The sequence below is a fragment of the Apis mellifera genome, linkage group LG6 (genome assembly GCF_003254395.2).
Source record: "Apis mellifera strain DH4 linkage group LG6, Amel_HAv3.1, whole genome shotgun sequence".
NCBI classification, from domain to species: Eukaryota; Metazoa; Arthropoda; class Insecta; order Hymenoptera; family Apidae; genus Apis; species Apis mellifera.
The window spans coordinates 14,517,471-14,535,227 of NC_037643.1; the positions used below are offsets into that span (position 1 = coordinate 14,517,471).

At 29.5% G+C, this 17,757-nt stretch overlaps 3 protein-coding genes across 7 annotated transcripts in view; 2 read left to right on the top strand and 1 right to left on the bottom strand.

Moving 5' to 3' along the window:
- The first annotated feature begins 392 nt into the window (after window positions 1-392).
- Window positions 393-4,882, top strand: LOC412889 (branched-chain-amino-acid aminotransferase, cytosolic). Its single transcript, XM_396341.6, has 7 exons — window positions 393-803; window positions 2,007-2,117; window positions 2,208-2,417; window positions 2,652-2,882; window positions 3,612-3,921; window positions 4,038-4,195; window positions 4,266-4,882. Exons 1-7 carry the CDS (start codon window positions 783-785, stop codon window positions 4,455-4,457), a joined length of 1,233 nt encoding a protein of 410 aa, XP_396341.3. The 5' UTR covers window positions 393-782; the 3' UTR covers window positions 4,458-4,882.
- A 755-nt stretch (window positions 4,883-5,637) lies between these two features.
- LOC724221 lies at window positions 5,638-6,908 on the top strand. Its single transcript, XM_026441164.1, has 2 exons — window positions 5,638-5,838; window positions 6,570-6,908. The coding sequence occupies exons 1-2, from the start codon at window positions 5,725-5,727 to the stop codon at window positions 6,666-6,668; spliced, it is 213 nt and encodes a 70-aa protein (XP_026296949.1). The 5' UTR covers window positions 5,638-5,724; the 3' UTR covers window positions 6,669-6,908.
- A 535-nt stretch (window positions 6,909-7,443) lies between these two features.
- Window positions 7,444-17,757, bottom strand: part of LOC412888 (A disintegrin and metalloproteinase with thrombospondin motifs 7) — an 81,228-nt gene continuing 70,914 nt past the window's right edge. For 4 of the 5 annotated variants that reach the window (XM_006570529.3, XM_006570528.3, XM_006570533.3 and 1 more), the window contains 13 exons: window positions 15,155-15,501; window positions 13,952-14,226; window positions 11,849-11,995; window positions 11,545-11,695; window positions 11,375-11,464; window positions 10,750-11,065; window positions 10,495-10,622; window positions 10,147-10,394; window positions 9,855-9,972; window positions 9,486-9,748; window positions 8,845-9,356; window positions 8,433-8,606; window positions 7,444-7,868 (listed from right to left, as the gene is read on the bottom strand). In XM_006570529.3, coding sequence (XP_006570592.2) covers window positions 7,717-7,868; window positions 8,433-8,606; window positions 8,845-9,356; window positions 9,486-9,748; window positions 9,855-9,972; window positions 10,147-10,394; window positions 10,495-10,622; window positions 10,750-11,065; window positions 11,375-11,464; window positions 11,545-11,695; window positions 11,849-11,995; window positions 13,952-14,226; window positions 15,155-15,501 — 2,921 coding nt within the window. In that variant the 3' untranslated portion in view covers window positions 7,444-7,716. The remainder of the gene's footprint in view (window positions 7,869-8,432; window positions 8,607-8,844; window positions 9,357-9,485; window positions 9,749-9,854; window positions 9,973-10,146; window positions 10,395-10,494; window positions 10,623-10,749; window positions 11,066-11,374; window positions 11,465-11,544; window positions 11,696-11,848; window positions 11,996-13,951; window positions 14,227-15,154; window positions 15,502-17,757) is intronic. The other variant, XM_006570535.3, reaches the window with a different exon arrangement.

Genomic DNA, 17,757 nt, shown 5'->3' on the forward strand with positions numbered 1-17,757 from the left:
GAAACAAATATCTTGAAATAACCTTAAAATTTATCTTGTTTTTTTTTTTTTTACTTAATTAATTTAGGTTAGATTAAACGCAATATAGTATAAAAATAATTGTACCTTTTAATGATCAATATATATATTTACAATTATTTGCAACATTCATTGTTTAACCATGGATGTACTTTGTTAAAAAATAATTTGTAAAAATTAGAGAAAGATAAGAAATTAATTAATTCAGGACAGAATCGAATGTAAATTTCCTGATCACTGTATACGTTACATTATAATTATTATTATAGTATACATATATTGAATCGCCAAATCCCCTCTCTTTTATTCTCTCGAACGTGGGAAGGGGGATTCTTTGCTTCTTTCTGACTCTTGTGCCCCTTGCGCCAATAAATAAAATATTAACCGATATTAATTGCAGACATTATTCGAAGAATGCCCAAGGAATGCAATGTATATAACCCAATATATAATTCGTGAATAGTATAATATTTACACTTTCGAAGTATAAAACAGTGAATATTTTGTGCCCGTCAATCAAATTTTTGTATTTAATTTATTTTTTATTACTTTTTTTTTTTTTTTTTTTTTTTAATTTTATTTTTTTCCACATTATCATTTCAATCCTTCCCTTTAAGGAAAGGATAATAGAAAACAATTGTCTAATTTATTCGAAGTGTTTTATCGATCGTGTTTTTATGATCTCGCATAGTGTATTTTGTGCGTTAACGATTGTTCCAAAGAATTAAATTATTTCCTGGTTATTTACTCGTCCATCCGTTACTATGGTTCAATTACGGCGCCAGGTAAATTATATTTTTTTTTTTTTTTATAAAATTTCACATTTTTTTGATAAAAAAAATTTTTGTAAAATATTACATTACAAATGAAAAATAAAATAATATAAGTTGAAACGTAAAATATTCTGAAAATATTATTATATCTCGCACATTTACTTGTTTACTCAGTCTGAATTTTTTATGAAATCTTTATAATTATCTCTTAGTTTCCGTGATGATGTAAGATTCTTATATATACATAAAAACATTGTTTAAAAAAGAATTTAGAAAAATATAAAAAAAAATTATATTAACGAAAATTTTATTTGTATAATTGTTAAATAAAATGTAATATTAATATTTTTTTGATTTTTAAAATTATAGATTTAAAATCGGTATAATGTATTTTTATTGTAATATCGTATTATTAATTTATCTATAATAAAAAATATATTGTATTAAAATAGCATATTTATCAGAAATATAATTAACAGAATTAACAATTAACAGAAATTTATTTATAATTATCAGAAAAATTATTTTTGTAAATTTCAGTGATTCTTACATTTAATACTTGAATTTATGCTTCTTTGTATTTTTTATATTTTTTTTGTATTTTCAAAATTATAAATTGTACAATTTTAATATGATAATTATAAAAAATAATTCAATTTCAATACAAAAATTGAAAAAATTCTTTAATTATTTTATTTGGATAAAACGACATTTTATAAAGTTCATGATATTGGCGCGTGCGTTCTTGAATATTCAATGTGACATTTAGTGCGTTGGTGCCACGTGTTGGTGCCATCACATAGAATATATTTTAAATGTCCTTGCTAATATAAGAATTAAAAATCTATTTGTAATTTAAATTTTTTATATTTTTTAAACTTGTAAAAATTATATAAAAATTATACAAAATTAAATAGATTAGAAATATTAATGTATTTTGTTGTCATAAACTTAGATATTTCATAATACCGATATGAATCGGTAATTGAGATATCATATTATTATAGTTTTCATTATATATTCAAAGCAATTTTCACAATTTGCCAATGAAAAATTTAAATATTACATAATTTATAATTTTAAAAAAGAGTTTATTTTTTACAAATATATATAATATCATAACAATTTCATATAAATAAAAATATGTTTATTATTTTAATTATATTAATAGATGAATATATTAAGATTATTAAACTATAGTAATTTTATATACAGATTTTGACTTATGGGAATTTTTTAAATCAATTTCAACTTAATATCAAACGAAATTCATCATCTTTACAAATTAAAGATAAAAAAGTAATACAACCAGAACGTTCTTTTAGGGTATGTTTTTCTTTAAAAATATTTTTATGTACTTTTATGTATAGCTTAAAATGATTATTTTAAATAACATTTATAAATTATGTTTTATAGTATACAGATCTATCAGTTCGTCTTGCAGGACCAGAACAATTACAACCAAAACCTGATGTTAGTGATTTAGCATTTGGTAAATATTTTACAGATCATATATTAAAAATATTTTATCATGAAACATTAGGAGGATGGCAAAGGCCAGAAATTACTCCATTTGAAAATCTAGTTCTTCATCCAGCATCAAAAGTATTTCATTATGCTATAGAGGTAAATATAATTTCAATATTTAAAAAATTTCCTATGTATTTCAGTTTTCCATTTAATTTAAATATTTATTTATTATATATATCTGATTTTTAATCTTTTAATATATAATTTTTCCAATAGCATGTATTTAATATCTTTAGAAATTAAATATTTGAATAACAATAAATTTTTATATAATATAATGTAATTTTTATATCGATCAATATACGTTATATGTATGTATTTCTATTTTAGTTGTTTGAAGGTTTGAAAGCTTACAGAGGAGTAGATGGTAAAATAAGAATATTTAGACCAGAATTAAATATGGAACGAATGAACAGTTCTGCAATGAGAACTGGTTTACCTGTTTTTATTGGTGAGGAATTAATTAAATGTTTATGTAGATTAATTAGTATTGATCAAGAATGGGTACCTCATTCTACTGCTTCTAGTCTTTACATACGGCCAACAATGATAGGAATAGATGTAAGTATATATATTTAAAAAAATAATTTTAACAAATACAAAATATAAATTTGAAATAAATATATTAGTTTTGTAAATTTTAATATAATTTTAATCAGTTAAACGATAGAAATAATAATCATGTCACTGATGTCACAGATGTCATAAAAACAAATATATATAATATAAGCAATATATTTCACAATACTTAATGATAATACATGATAAATCGATGCTTAATGTTCTTTTGTTGAGGCAGGGTAATAAAATACAGTTACATTGAAAGCTATATTATAATGCATGCATTTAGTATTTTAAAAAGAAACAAGAACTAATGATTAAAAATTAAGAATAATAGAACTAAAATACAATACCTTAAATATTTTATATTTATTTTTTCATTCAATATTGTATATAAAGTATTCATTAAAATATATTTTTTTTATGCTTTTAATTTTACTTACAATTATATGTTTATTTTTTATAATATGAATACTACATTCACATCATATTTCATTTTATAAATTGAAATCAAAAAATTCGTCCATATTATCATTTATTATGGTGATATAATGATGCAATGTTTTTATTAAAAATAATCCAAATAAAGAAATAATAACCAAAAATAAATATTTCAACATAAAAAATATAAAAAATAACATAAATAATCAATACCTTTACATAATAATTATAATCAATCATTATATAAAAAAATATTATTTGTATATTCATTTTTATATCTTTGTATAGCCTATCCTTGGCGTTACATCTTCTGAGTCTGCTTTACTTTATGTTATTTTATCACCCGTGGGTTCTTATTTTAAAAAAACAAAAAAAGACATTGGGATATCTTTATTAGCTGATCCTCGATACACAAGAGCATGGCCAGGTGGTTGTGGTAACTATAAAGTAGGCAGCAATTATGGTCCTACAGTATATGTACAAAAAGAAGCTATAGAAAAAGGTTTACAACAAGTACTATGGCTTTATGGAGATGATAATGAATTAACTGAAGCTGGAACTATGAATGTGTTTATATTCATTTTAAATGATGATGGTGGTAAGTGATTACATATATATTTTATTGCATTTATATATATGCACTATTTTATATATATATATATATATATATTTTATCGAAAAATATTTTTAATTTTTATTGTTTTATCATTTTAGAGAAAGAATTAATAACACCACCATTGACAAGTGGTTTGATTCTTCCTGGAATTATAAGAAATTCTATTTTAGCATTAAGTAAAAAGTGGAATCAATTTAAAGTTAGTGAAAGAAAGATTTGTATGGACGAAGTTTGTCAGTTACTTTCAGAAAATCGAGTAAGATTTTTTTTTTTTAAATATTTACAAATTGAAGTTTGAATATTAAAAAATCACAATTTTATTTTAGTTATTGGAAATATTTGGGTCAGGAACAGCTTGTATAATTAGTCCCGTATCTTACATAGACTTTGTTGGACAACTATTATATATACCTACAATGGAACATTCTAATCCTATTTACAAAATGCTTTTAAAGCATTTATCTGATATACAATATGGTGTTATACAAGATCACCCTTGGGCGATACCTATTGAATGAAAATAGAATAATTTATTGGATTATTTACTAAATAATCGTAAATAAAAGTGATTTCATATCTATACTACAATTGGAAATGATGTAACTCTAGTGATGATTTTATTGCTAGTTTTATATGAATATCATTTCTATTTATTTATATGTATGATTTCTGATCAAAAGAGCTTTTAAAGCGACTTCTTTTAGAATTTAGAAGAAGCAAATATGTATTAAAAATTAATCTCAGGGAATAATTGTTTATTATCGAAAACAAAATAATTGTTAATACTGAATTTTAAGAATTGATACGACGAGAGAGAGAGAGAGAAAAAAAAATGTATGAAATTTGTTACATATTGAATGATAATTTGTTGTGGTGAAAAGTGAGTTTTTCTATATGAAAATATAATCATATGATATATATTTCTTATATTATTTATTTTTTATTTTGTGATTAGAATTATTTATTTAATATTGTACCTCGCTATTTGAATGAAATATACATATTTTTTATGTGTTTTATATATATATATATATATAATAATATATAACCGTGTATATATATATATACACACATATATATATAATATTTATAGAAGTTATATTTTGATATATGTAAATTTATATATATTTATAAAATTTGTTAAAAAAAATTGTTATCATATAATATAGTTTTTCGTTTATATTTCATAATTTTTTATTTCATAATCACAATAATTTATATTTTATAATTATTATATATTTTATACAAAGTTGTTGTTTATACATGTTTTACTACCATTATGTATTTCATTGATTTATTAAAATTTGTTATGTTAATATTTGTTAATTAAGATATATAGAATCGAATTTATTTTTTTATATTTTTATTAAAATGTCTAATTTGGGATAAAAAGAAAATTTGACATTCAATTTTAAATTTAAGATTGTAAATTCAAGATAGTGAATTCCCTAGATTTTGATCACGTGAATCATCTCGTTCAATGAACGATATTCAGCTAAAATACATTTCCCTAGATTGTATACAAATTCTATATATTAATTAAAATTGTTTATATTAATTCATTCATTTCAAAATTATCTTATTTAATGACTTAAAATCAAAATAATAATTCTATATTAAATATTTTATGATATATATAATGTTTATCATTGGCTAGTTCTTTTATGTATCTTAATATTTCCTATACTTTTCTTTCTATATAGACGTATTCAGAATCTAATATTCATTAATATTACAGATTTCATACAGATAACATTCTTTGGAAGTTCTTCGAAAAGAAAAAATATGTTCGCTGTTCAAAAAATAGCTAACGGAGCACCGTTAGCATTAAATTTATACAAAACTCAATGCAGAACAAGTTTTCTTGGTACACCTCCAAGAGTTAGAGTATCTTTTACTGTAAGTATTATTTTTTTAAAAGCACTTATGTAACAAATCAATTATTAAATTTTAGTATGTTATTTTGATTTAATTATTTTTTATATAGTTTTGATATAATTTTTAGTTAAAATTTAAGGAATATCTTTATAAATATTAATATTGAATTTAAGCATTAAGAATTATATAAAATCATAATTTTTTAAACAACGCAAATAAATTTAAAATAAATTTAAAATAAATATATTTTTATAAAAAATTCATATTTTGATTAAAAAAAATAAAAATATTTATTAATCTGTTTAATATTTTTATATAATATATTTTTATAAAAATATAATTCAATCAATTATCAATAATTAAATTTTGCATTTTATTGTTTTTTTAAAAAAAACAAAATACATAAAAAAGTTTTAAAATTATTGGAAAGCATTTAAATTATAAAAGGATTTATCTTATGTTTTATTATAATATATAATGTTAATTAATATATTGGTATATTAATAAAATATGATTTATACATAAGAATATGAAAAATATAATAAATAACTTAAAATTAATTTTAATAATAATTATTTGATTATTTACATTAAAGTATATGTTTAATGTAATTTTATATACATGTTCAATTTATGATATTAAAAATTAATAATTATATTATAATTGAATACTATTATTATTGTAATATATTAGATTTAAAATATTTAATTATTTAATATATATAATTAATAATAATTTTATGTTTATTACAGGAAAAGATGTTGCATGGTGTTGCACTTTATGTAGGATTAATGGCGATTCCACTTTATATTGCATGTAATGTAAAAAATTATAATGCAGCTAAAGGTTAAATATATTTCTGCAGTTATATTTTTGTTAAATTGAACAAGTATTGTAGAAAAATGTAATAACTATTATCATATATTTAAATTAAATATTTAAATAAATAAAGTAATCAATGTAATTAATATATTTTTTATATTTGCGTCATAGAGCACTGAACATTAAGTACAGTTTGAGGAATCATCGACTTAAAAATATTTTGTTTGTAAGATTATTTTTGATTTATTAAAAATTGAATTTTCTTTTTATTTTTTGTTTTCTATATATTCTTTCTGTAAATGTGTTATAACTGGAATCATATATATATAAAATTGTACAAAAGTGTAGTATCATAAAATATAGAATACATCGGAATATATTACTAAAATAAATATAACAAAATATGAAAATTTATATTTTAATGAAGAAAATTTGATCATTTTTATTCTATTTTAAAAACAATTTTAATTTAATGATATTATAATGTACAAATATAAGTTTCTTTATTTTTATAAATTATGCTATCAAATATAATATATTATCAGCAAGGAAATAAAATATAAGATTTCATTAAATACAAATTTATATTTTTGTCTATATGTAATTGAAAGATATATCGAATTTCTATACAGATGTATTTGTACATTTTGCGAATTTTTTTAATTTTTATATTTGCACAATTAAATTGCAAGTATTACAAATTAAATTTATCTACAATAATATAATATAATTAACTTATTTATTTGGAAATTTGATGAAAATGAATAAAATTTATAAAATATTCAATTTTCAATAAAATATCGCAATATCATTTACATATATTAAAATATTAAGCGCACTTTTTAATTCTCATTACATATCAATTACATTTTTTTTTTTCGTTGTTATTTAAATCACGTATAAAATTCAGCTATTTAGATTTATAATATATTGAATCTTTTTGTTTAAATCAACTATATTAGAGATATATTTGCATAGTTTTTCAACAAGCTTAGTCTTAAAGTAGACTTAGGACGGATCCTGTTTTAGCGATAAAAAATGCAGAATTTAAAAATCGTAGATTACGTTTTTGATTATTCAATCATCAAAGATGTGTCTTTTGTTATGACGACCGTGTCTTCGCTTCTTGAAACAAGTAGCGCAACATTTATCCTGTACGATCAATGACACATCGCACATGCGTTTATATGACGCGCACATTGAAGTTGGCACTATAGTATCCTTGCACTCTGAAACAAAAGTATATCTACTTAACATTAGATGATTAAATTATTTTAATTAATCGATTGATATTGAATAATCAAATTTCTTTATTAACTTTTCTGATATTCGCAAATATTATGGAAAAAAATAAATAAAAATTTGAATATCAATTATTTTAAAAATAATTTCAAAAATAATTATGTATTATTATAAAAATGAATTCATCCAAAGATATTTACTTAAAAATTATATATGTATATTTTTATACAATATTTTGCTTCTATTAATGCAAATCATAAAAATATACAAACTTTTTCATTCATAGATAAATACAATTACAATTGGCAATAATATCAGAAAAAAAAAATATATATATATACATATTTATATATTTCTAAAGAAGTATATCGTAAAACATTGAAAAGATTAATTCGTGTACATGCAATGTGGTTAATGATCTATGAAAACTTTCTAGATATTCATTAAAAAAGAAAGAAAGTAAAAAGGAATAATAAAAGTTTTCACATATAAGTTCATATGATCATGAATTTCTTTTAATAACCGATTCCTTCTGGCATTTCTGCAATTACCGGATTTATCGTTTGCACATTGCCGCCTGTGATAACAACGTCTCGTATCGATTGGTCTTCTCTCAGGATTGCAATCGTCGGACAATAACTCCGTTATACGATCACGACACTCCACCTCTCTGCGTTTAACGCCGACTCTCGCCAGGCAGCTCGCATTGCAGGATCCCCATCTTCCTGTAAGCACGCTCATAAAGATCAAGATTTTATGCGCTTAATCATCGGTCATGGCATCTTTGGCAACGAGCCAGACTTCAAAAGGATATTATTAGAATTAAGCTCGAGCTATTATCATAATAGCATCGATGAGAAAACGCACGAATAATTGAGGTTATAAATTAATTTTTTCAGAAATTGAAATTGCGAAAGAAGGAAAATAATTTATCGCAAAATATACTCGATATAATAAACTCACCGGTGATCCATCTTGCACCTTGACAAAGTTCAACCGCGATTGGTTTATTTTCTGGATTGCACTCCCCTTGCTCCGAACAGGTCACCTTTCTAGTTCTCTTTCCATTCGCGCAGTGGCTCCATTTAGAGGAGATCCACTTCGATTTGGTATCGTACATGGAATTACCTGGATTTTCGTCGACCACATTGTCGAATTCGAGGATCTCCGGCTCCTCGGTCGTAAGACCGTCGACGATCGTGATACCATTCTGATCGTTCGAGCTCACGTTATAGAAAGAGGCGTCCTTGTTGTCCGCGTAAACGATCAAGGGGGGTTCGGTCGAGCTGCAAGGAGGCAAATTGGGGCACGGGCTAACTTCTTCGGGTCTCACGTCGCGGTTACAGTCCCGGTCGGGCAGGGCCAGATCAGATCTGTCTGGGCCCACTCCCGAAGAGACGCACATTACCGACCGTTTTCGAAGGGCACCTTCCCCGCACGTCACTGGACACATTTGCCATGGACCGAACCACCATCTAATTTCAAAGAAGTATATATTAGTATTTATGTATCGGTATTCTTTTTTTTTAAATAATAAATTCAAAATACGATCGAACTTTGAATTTTTCTTTACCAGAACTTCTCTCCAAGAGTTTTAATTTTACCTGGCCGGGCATGGGTTCAAATTGCACTCCCGCAATTTTGTCTCCGGCTTCTCGATGCTCTCGCAAAAGTGTTCCTCGACGACCCCGCTCTTCTTTTCGTTACAGAACGGTTTCGAGGTTTGCGTGCCGCCACCGCAAGTGGCCGTGCACAGTGACCAATCGGAGAATACCCACGAGTATTCGGGTGCTCGGTCGGGCTCCTTCTTCGGCACGGTGTACTCGTAACGGAGCCCGAAATTCCGATAATGTCCTCTCGAAATCAACTGAAACGATAATATTATTGAGAACGAGGTTGGACGAAAAATGGATGGAATTAGATAAGATAGAAAGACTTGATGAAATGATCGTGGAACGTGATTGGTTACGTACGTAGATTGCAATGTCCTCTTTGATGGGACCAGGAATTCTGACCTTTTCTCTGTCCCGATCTCGCTCGTACAGAGCTGGAGTTCCAGCAACTTCGTATTCTCCTGCTAAAGTGATCTGCCTGTTCAATTGGGATGAAAATCATATTTCTAGATTGTAATATTGACGCAACATCTTTTTATCCTTTAACTCCTATATTATATTATTCAGTTAGTTCTTTATTTAAATTATTATTTCTATATTCATCTTTTCCAGATGTAGAATACATATATATATGTGTAGATCTCTTACTTACCGTTTACCGTTAAGGAAGTATTTGTCAGAGTTGGGCACTCCAATGCCAATGTAATTTTTACTGTTCCCAATCTCTTCGATTTTGATGTTTCTCGATCCATTGGGGACAATGATTACCTCCTTGTATCCCGGCCCGTCATTTTTGTCGTAAACACCGCCCGTGGTCTCGCATTGAGTTCCATCGCCGTGACATATTCCGCAACGATCCTCCGTGGCGTCCGAGTCGACCGTCCAATCGCAGCCAACTTTCTACGATATCGATCGCAATTTGAAATATACGCATCGAGATAATATCGGGAATGAAATTATAAAAAAAAAAGAATCGTTGTATCCTCGAGATAAAACTGACTCGACAGATGCCTGCGATGCACATATCTCTGGTTCCAACGTTGCACGGTGTACCGTCGAGGGCAGCTTCGCCCCACGGGACAATCACGCTTTCCTCCGTGTCCGTGCAGTACAGTTCGCATGGCTCCGCTTCAATTAAACGCGATATTCATTTATTAGTATTTGTTGAATGGAGTATCGATCGATATCGATGCAAAATATGAATAAAAAAAGGTATAAGATTTCGTTTTCATTTTCTTAAAAATCGATCGCTTACTCTGATCGAAATACGGCAGCCACGTATAATTTTTCCCTTTGTACTCTTTGTCGTCGTAGTGACTGCATTGGACCGCTCTGAAGCTGGACGTGCCCTCCGGGCATGGCTCGGTATTGCAGATTTTGTAACGGCGCCTCTCGCCGATGCAAAACTTGCCGCTGTGCGCCGGCTCCGGATGATCGCATTTACGCTCCACGATCGAGACTCCTGCCCCGCAGGTCCTCGAACACTCGCTCCAAGAGCCCCACTCGCCCCATCCTCCGTCGATCTGACGTGGCCTGTCCACGATCGGCACGCACTCTTGGTTTTGACACCACTGCAACGATGTTCCAGTCGATAAAAAAGATTGTAGATATTATATCAGTAATTTATATAAATTATATATATAATGTCGGTGTTTTTACTTTTTGTATAAAATCAACTTTTTATTTTTGTTCCTAGAATCGACTCGTCAAAATTTTATTATTAACTTATTTAATAAATATTTTCGAACAATTGATTAAAAATATTTTTAATTATCTGTTTTTCTTTAAAAAAGTAAAAAAATCTTGATTCACTTCAATTTCGAAATTAATTAAAACACGCGAGAAAAAATCAAGGAGCGAAAATCAGTGATCACCAGTACCATGTGTTTTCCACAGTGCGTCCCCGGGGCGGCCGGATGAAGCATCGTGGTGCAAGTCCCGTCGACGATGCACCATAATTTGGAACAGATCTGCGAACAAAATCACCGACCTCTATTCATAATCGGTCTATTCATAATCGCCCCATACTCGATTTACTTTTGTTCATCACCTCCTGCAAGGGAGAGCAAACCGAAGCCTCCCTGACACCGAACTGAAGTCTGCACTGGTGTTCCGCGTTATACATTGCCCCAGGTGGTAAATCTGGATACGAGTAATCGTTATCCGCCGGCTCATCCTCCAGACACTCGCCCTTTCCTTGACTGTAGAAGAAAAAAGAGTTTCTTCTTTCAAAAAATATTCCTCTCCTTTCGTAATTTTTATTATATTGCGCACGTTCGTAAATTTTGCGTAAATTATCGAATTACGAAATCGAGAAATTACTTGTCGCCGGTTAAGATTCTTAAATTTCTTACTCTAAAAAATTGGTAATGTCCCTTCTCGAGCATCTGGACCATGCGACGCCAATGGTGTCCACCTCGAAAGTCGGCGTCATCACGTGCAAGGTGTCGCCGTCCCTCTTGCTGCACCCGATCTTTTCCGTGTCGTGGTACATGCCGAAACTGGACACGAAATCGAACTCGTGAATCACCTCGCCGAGATCGAAACTGTCTGCCACGCGAACGTATCTCGACTCGAGTTCCAAATGATACCAATTTCCAATAACCAATTATCTTGGCGTTATTTCCTGATTTTTCATTCGACGAGAGAAATAATCGTGGGAATAATTTTAATCAGATTTAAAATTAACAATCTCTTCGAATAGATAGAAATTGTATATATATATGTACACATTTGTCTTCATCAGCTTCTAAATTTCCAGAACATGACACATCTTTAATGTCGAAATTGTCGGAACGAAATTTTGAAAACCACTTTTAACCACTAGCGTACTATTAATACACCTTCTTCATAGACTTCACATAACTTTTTTCTTGTCTGAACAGTATTTCTATCTTTTCGGTAATAAATAAGTAAAATATGCTCTTTTCAGGTTTGCATTTTTGTTACTACACACGAAAAACACAGCCGCGTAGAATCAAATGAATTTTTCTTATAAATAAACCATACATGCCAACTCTTAAAATATATAACACGGTTTAGAATGAAGTTGGCTGCATAAATCGTTCAAGTAGCGACACTCGTGTGAAGAAATGAAATTACTTTCCGAATAATCCAATATATATATAAATATATTTTAAAAATTGACAATAGTCTTAATTTTCTATATTAATCTTTAAATAGTTTGATAAATTATTATTAAAAATATTCAATTTGTGAATTTCACTTGGTCTCGTTTAGATTTAAGGATCGTAAGGAGAAGATAAGAAGGAAAAATCAGCCGGCCAAGATAAATTCAAATAAGGTATAACGTTAAAACGTGCTATCTTGGTAAAAAGTTAGGCAAATCGAGGATACTTGGTCACCGAGAAATATGAAATACGTTTGGGGGTAATTGCCACGGGGCTAAAAGAAGCTTGGCCAGGTTAAGTGCGCTTCTAAGGATCTAATAAAAAAGGGGCGATAAATTTCTCTGGATTACAGGAGTGGGTAATACTCGAGCATCGCAAAGATAATTCACTTCCACCGCTTACTTTTCCCTAGGAAATTTTCTTGGAAATTTAGGGACAAGTTTGTCCGCGACATCCCACCTATGGAATTTTAGCCTATAGTGGAAGCTCGTTTGTCTCGCATCTCGTTTCATAAGAACGAGTTAATGTTCGTTCTATGTATTTCTGTACGAATTTAGTAATGAAAGAAAATTTGTTAAATTTAATATAATAAAAACGATTTATTCAAGATTTTCTTACGTCTCGTATTATAAAAATGTAAAAGAAGAAAAAGACCAAAACTTTGGAATGATTTCGACTTTTTAACCTCAAAAAGTTTCGACGACACTTTTTAATGCTTGCAGCGTTATTTAAATTTTTAAAACGTTTTTGGAAAATGTCCAATATTTTGGATCAATAGAGATAAGAGAATTTTGATGAGCAATAAAAAGAATAGTTTCTCGTTATAAAAAATACTGTTAAACTTCACGATAAAAATACGAAATTCTATCCTATTTTTTCTTCTTTTTCTTTTTTCCTTTTTTTCAAATCTCGCAAGCTCGAGAATAAAAGTGGTAGTAATATCCAAACGGAGAGAACATTGTCGAATTTCATGGTACGAGATAAACGAGGTTCTATCCTATTCTTTTTCTTTTTTTTCTTCTCTCTCTTTCTCTTTTTTTTTTTTAATTTCAATTCAAGCATAGACTTCTAAAAAACTGGACAATTTACTATTGTCAGAAGAAAACTATTGTCAGAGAGAACATTTTGTCAAACTTCATAGTACTTCATAGATAAAGAAGATTCCATCCTATTTTTTTTTTTTCTTTTCTTTTTTTTCAAATTTCACGAATTCGAGGATCAAATCCACGCTATCAAGAAGTGGCCAAACACATCCGTTCGAAAACGGATTGTTTTCTCCTTCTTTCCTCCCCCTTCCTCCCCAGTTAAAAATCCGTTTCCACTCACTTGTGCCCCAATTCGTGGGTGATGGTGTGCGCGAGCGTGATCCCATTGTCCTCGTTGACGCTGCAGCTACGGTCCGGTTGGCACATGCCGGCTACGTGGGCCACTCCCAGAGTGCTGCACGGCGTGTTCGCCCTCGAGCATATATCCTCCCTCGTCACCAGAATCGCTACATCGTGGTGATTCGGATGGGAGTCGTCGGCCGGGTTCAATTTCTGTTGCCACTTGCAGAAATTGTACAGCGTCCTGTCCGCGTTCACCGTGATGTCGAGCCCTTGCTGCAAACAGACGTTTGTCCCCTCTCCACGTGTCATAGATATATATATATATATACTATGTGTATATAGATATATACGCGCTCTAGTCCAACGCTTTGTCCACTACGCTACGAGTGTACGAGACGTGCCGCCGGATCTCGATGCTCGACACAACGGTTTCGCGCTTTTTTCGTGCCAAGCGATTAGAATTAGTTTCGAAACTGAATTCATTGAAAATCGAAAGATTAATTTCCCTTTTGAACAATTAAAAAGAATAGTCAAAGTTAAAGATATTATTGGTCTAAAAGAAAGAAGAATCTTTTTTCTGATTGAATATTTTTATCTTTGATATATATATAGTTAGTCAGAAAAGTGTTTTATACTGGAAAATTTGTGCGCGTACGTAAAGCATAATGGGCTACGAAATTTCCTTCCATCTCCATTACGAAATAAATAATAGTTACGAACAAATGTTATCCAATATTATTTCAATAAAAATAATCTCAATAATATTTGAAGTTACTTTTTCAATGTTTTTCTCAACTTATCGACTCAAAGTGCTATCCTGCTAATAAAAAAAAATTATTCCACGCAATTACAAATATTATAACAGCTACGAATAAATATTATTCAAGCATTTTAATATAAGTTTAATATATTAATAATTACTCGAAGCAATTTTATTCGAGATTTTTAACCAGTTACTTTTTCAACGATTTTTCAATTTTCATCTCGCTAATAAAAAAAAAATTGTTCCACGCAATTACAACCCATTATAATTTACGACGCAGTATGTGATATAATATAAAATCAGCTCACGGCCAAGGCCGACTTATTATCAATTCCAACATATTCCTATATTTTATTTAATTAATTAAACCGGATAACACGACGGCGGATAGGATCACCGTTGCGCCGGCGGGTTGTTGAACACAACCGCATTGAGCACATCGTCATTGGTGTGATTCGCACGTACTTCCGCGTCGTCCTCCTCGACGAGGATGATCCTGACCACAACGACGTTAATGAAATTCCCTATGGTTGGGTCCAGGTAGAGGGACGAAACCATGTTCATGATGGTGAGCAGATAGGTCTCGACATCCCCGTCCTGATGGAAAGCCATCATGGTCGTGTCGGCGACAACTAGGGCCTCGACGTGACGGGGCCTGCTGATCGATCTCTTGGAACGCTGCCACCGCCTCGCCTGATGCTGCTTCCTTCGCCCGCGCCCTTGAACCTGCACCAGCCCGGGCTGCGTTTGCCACTCGAGCCGCGTTTCCGTCAGACGTCTCGGCTCTGCGAAACCCGTGCTCGATTAGAAATTTCGTTGGAGAGAGAGAGAGAGAGAGAGAGAGAGAGAGAGAGAGAGAGAGGAGGGGAGGGGAGGGGAGTTCGGTTGCGGTTTGATCCCAACGCGGTGGATTATCGATGAACGTCGATCGAATGATTGATGTTCGAGACTCTGATCTTCCCCTTTAAGAAGGATTTAAAATGCGTGAAATTGAACAAATTCATGAACGAGGATTAAACAACACGTGTTTAATATTTTTAATATTTTATTTATATTATATTTAATATTTATATTTATAGTATATATATTATATTATATTATATTTATATTATATTTAATATTTTAATATTTTATTTAATAATTTAATATTATATAATTTAATATTTAATATTTTATTATTTTTATTATTTAATTTTATTACACACGTGTTTAATATTTTTAATATTTTATTTATATTATATTTAATATTTATATTTATAGTATATTATATATATATTATATTATATTATATTTATATTATATTTAATATTTTAATATTTTATTTAATAATTTAATATTATATAATTTAATATTTAATATTTTATTATTTTTATTATTTAATTTTATTACACACGTGTTTAATATTTTTAATATTTTATTTATATTATATTTAATATTTATATTTATAGTATATATATTATATTATATTATATTTATATTATATTTAATATTTTAATATTTTATTTAATAATTTAATATTATATAATTTAATATTTAATATTTTATTATTTTTATTATTTAATTTTATTTAATTTTATTTAATATTTTATAATTGTATTATATTATATTCGAGTCGGTTGATAAAAGGAATGGTTACTTGAGGTTCCATTCCGTAGATAGAATTAATATGTGAACGAACGCGAATGTTAGTTTCGTTCCTAGAAATAAAAAAAATAGATAAGGAAAATTAAGACACGCCGCTACTAATATTATCGCAACGAATTGGCAATTATCGATCGAAGGATTAATCTTTTCAGGAAGGAAGGAAGGAAGGAAGGAAGGAAGGAAGGAAGGAAGGAAGGAAAAATGCCTGGTCGAGGAAGAGGACGACGTGGCGGCGCAACCTCATCGATCTTCCTCGGTGATTCACCGTACGAAATTGCTATCCACGTGTCTCGACTCTATCTCGAGAAAGACGTAAGACGCGGCAGCCACGTAAGACCTGGTCCCTTAATTTATGCAGATTGCTCGATCGCAGAGGCGTGCAATTAAGATTTCGTTCGGTTCCTCCTCCGTATAGATCGGCCGTGTCTTGCCAAAATGGATATTCATTGTGCTTAATTACGGGTTTGCGGCGAATTGGATTATCCCCCGCGTCGACCGTATCGCCCGGTTATCTACTCGGCCCCACCGATCTCCTCGTTTCAATCCGTCGTCGAAACGTGGCTTAATCATCGGTTGCTTAATAGGCAATGCGTAAGACGGTCACGAGCCGTGAATTTTTACAAATTCAATCGAGTCGTTTCTTCCGAGTTCGATTCACGATCGATTAAGTTTATCAGAAATTCAACTTGATCTCGCATATTGATCGTGAACCGTTATATATATATATATATATATATATATATATATATATATATATATATATATATATATACATGTCTGTAGTTAGTTTGAATTTGAGCAATCAAAGTTTGGACGCATAGTCCGTTGAGATATGGTGAGATTGCGATTCCAATTTCCTCGGATATATATATTTCTACGTTCATTATTTAACTTGTATTTCAATTTTCAATTAACAAGCTATCATAATTCTGTTCACTGGTGGAAAGAAACGCCTATTTTATCATAATATTTGTCACGTATATCGAAAATTACGATCTAAAGCTCGATACATTGGCTTAGGCCAAGTGAGAATTCTAATCGTATCGATACGAATATAGAAAAATTTTTATTTCTCTTCTAAGGTTAATTAAGATTAGTAACGAGTTAATTTTAATTTATAAATGTAATTCGAGTAGATTAAGATGATAATTATACGTATATACGAATAGATATATTAATATCGTATCGAAATAATTATATAGCTTCGAAAATATTTCCTGACCTTTTCTACTGTTATGTAGCGTGTGGTGTCAGGAACGTCAACAAAGCGCGAGAGGTGGGGATAAATGGCCCTAGCGAACGACCCCTCTTGCCCCTGTGCCGTCCCGCGAGACTTCTTTTCAGCAGTAAATAGTGGATGGTAAACGTTTTTTTACACTTACACAAGAGCGCGAAGA

Coding starts and splice junctions, on each gene's coding strand:
- LOC412889 (XM_396341.6), top strand. CDS start 783: ATGGTTCAATTACGGCGCCAG. Junction 2,118..2,207: donor AACCAGAACGTTCTTTTAGG/GTATGTTTTTCT, acceptor TATGTTTTATAG/TATACAGATCTATCAGTTCG. Junction 2,883..3,611: donor CAACAATGATAGGAATAGAT/GTAAGTATATAT, acceptor ATCTTTGTATAG/CCTATCCTTGGCGTTACATC.
- LOC724221 (XM_026441164.1), top strand. CDS start 5,725: ATGTTCGCTGTTCAAAAAATAGCTAACGGAGCACCGTTAGCATTAAAT. Junction 5,839..6,569: donor GAGTTAGAGTATCTTTTACT/GTAAGTATTATT, acceptor TGTTTATTACAG/GAAAAGATGTTGCATGGTGT.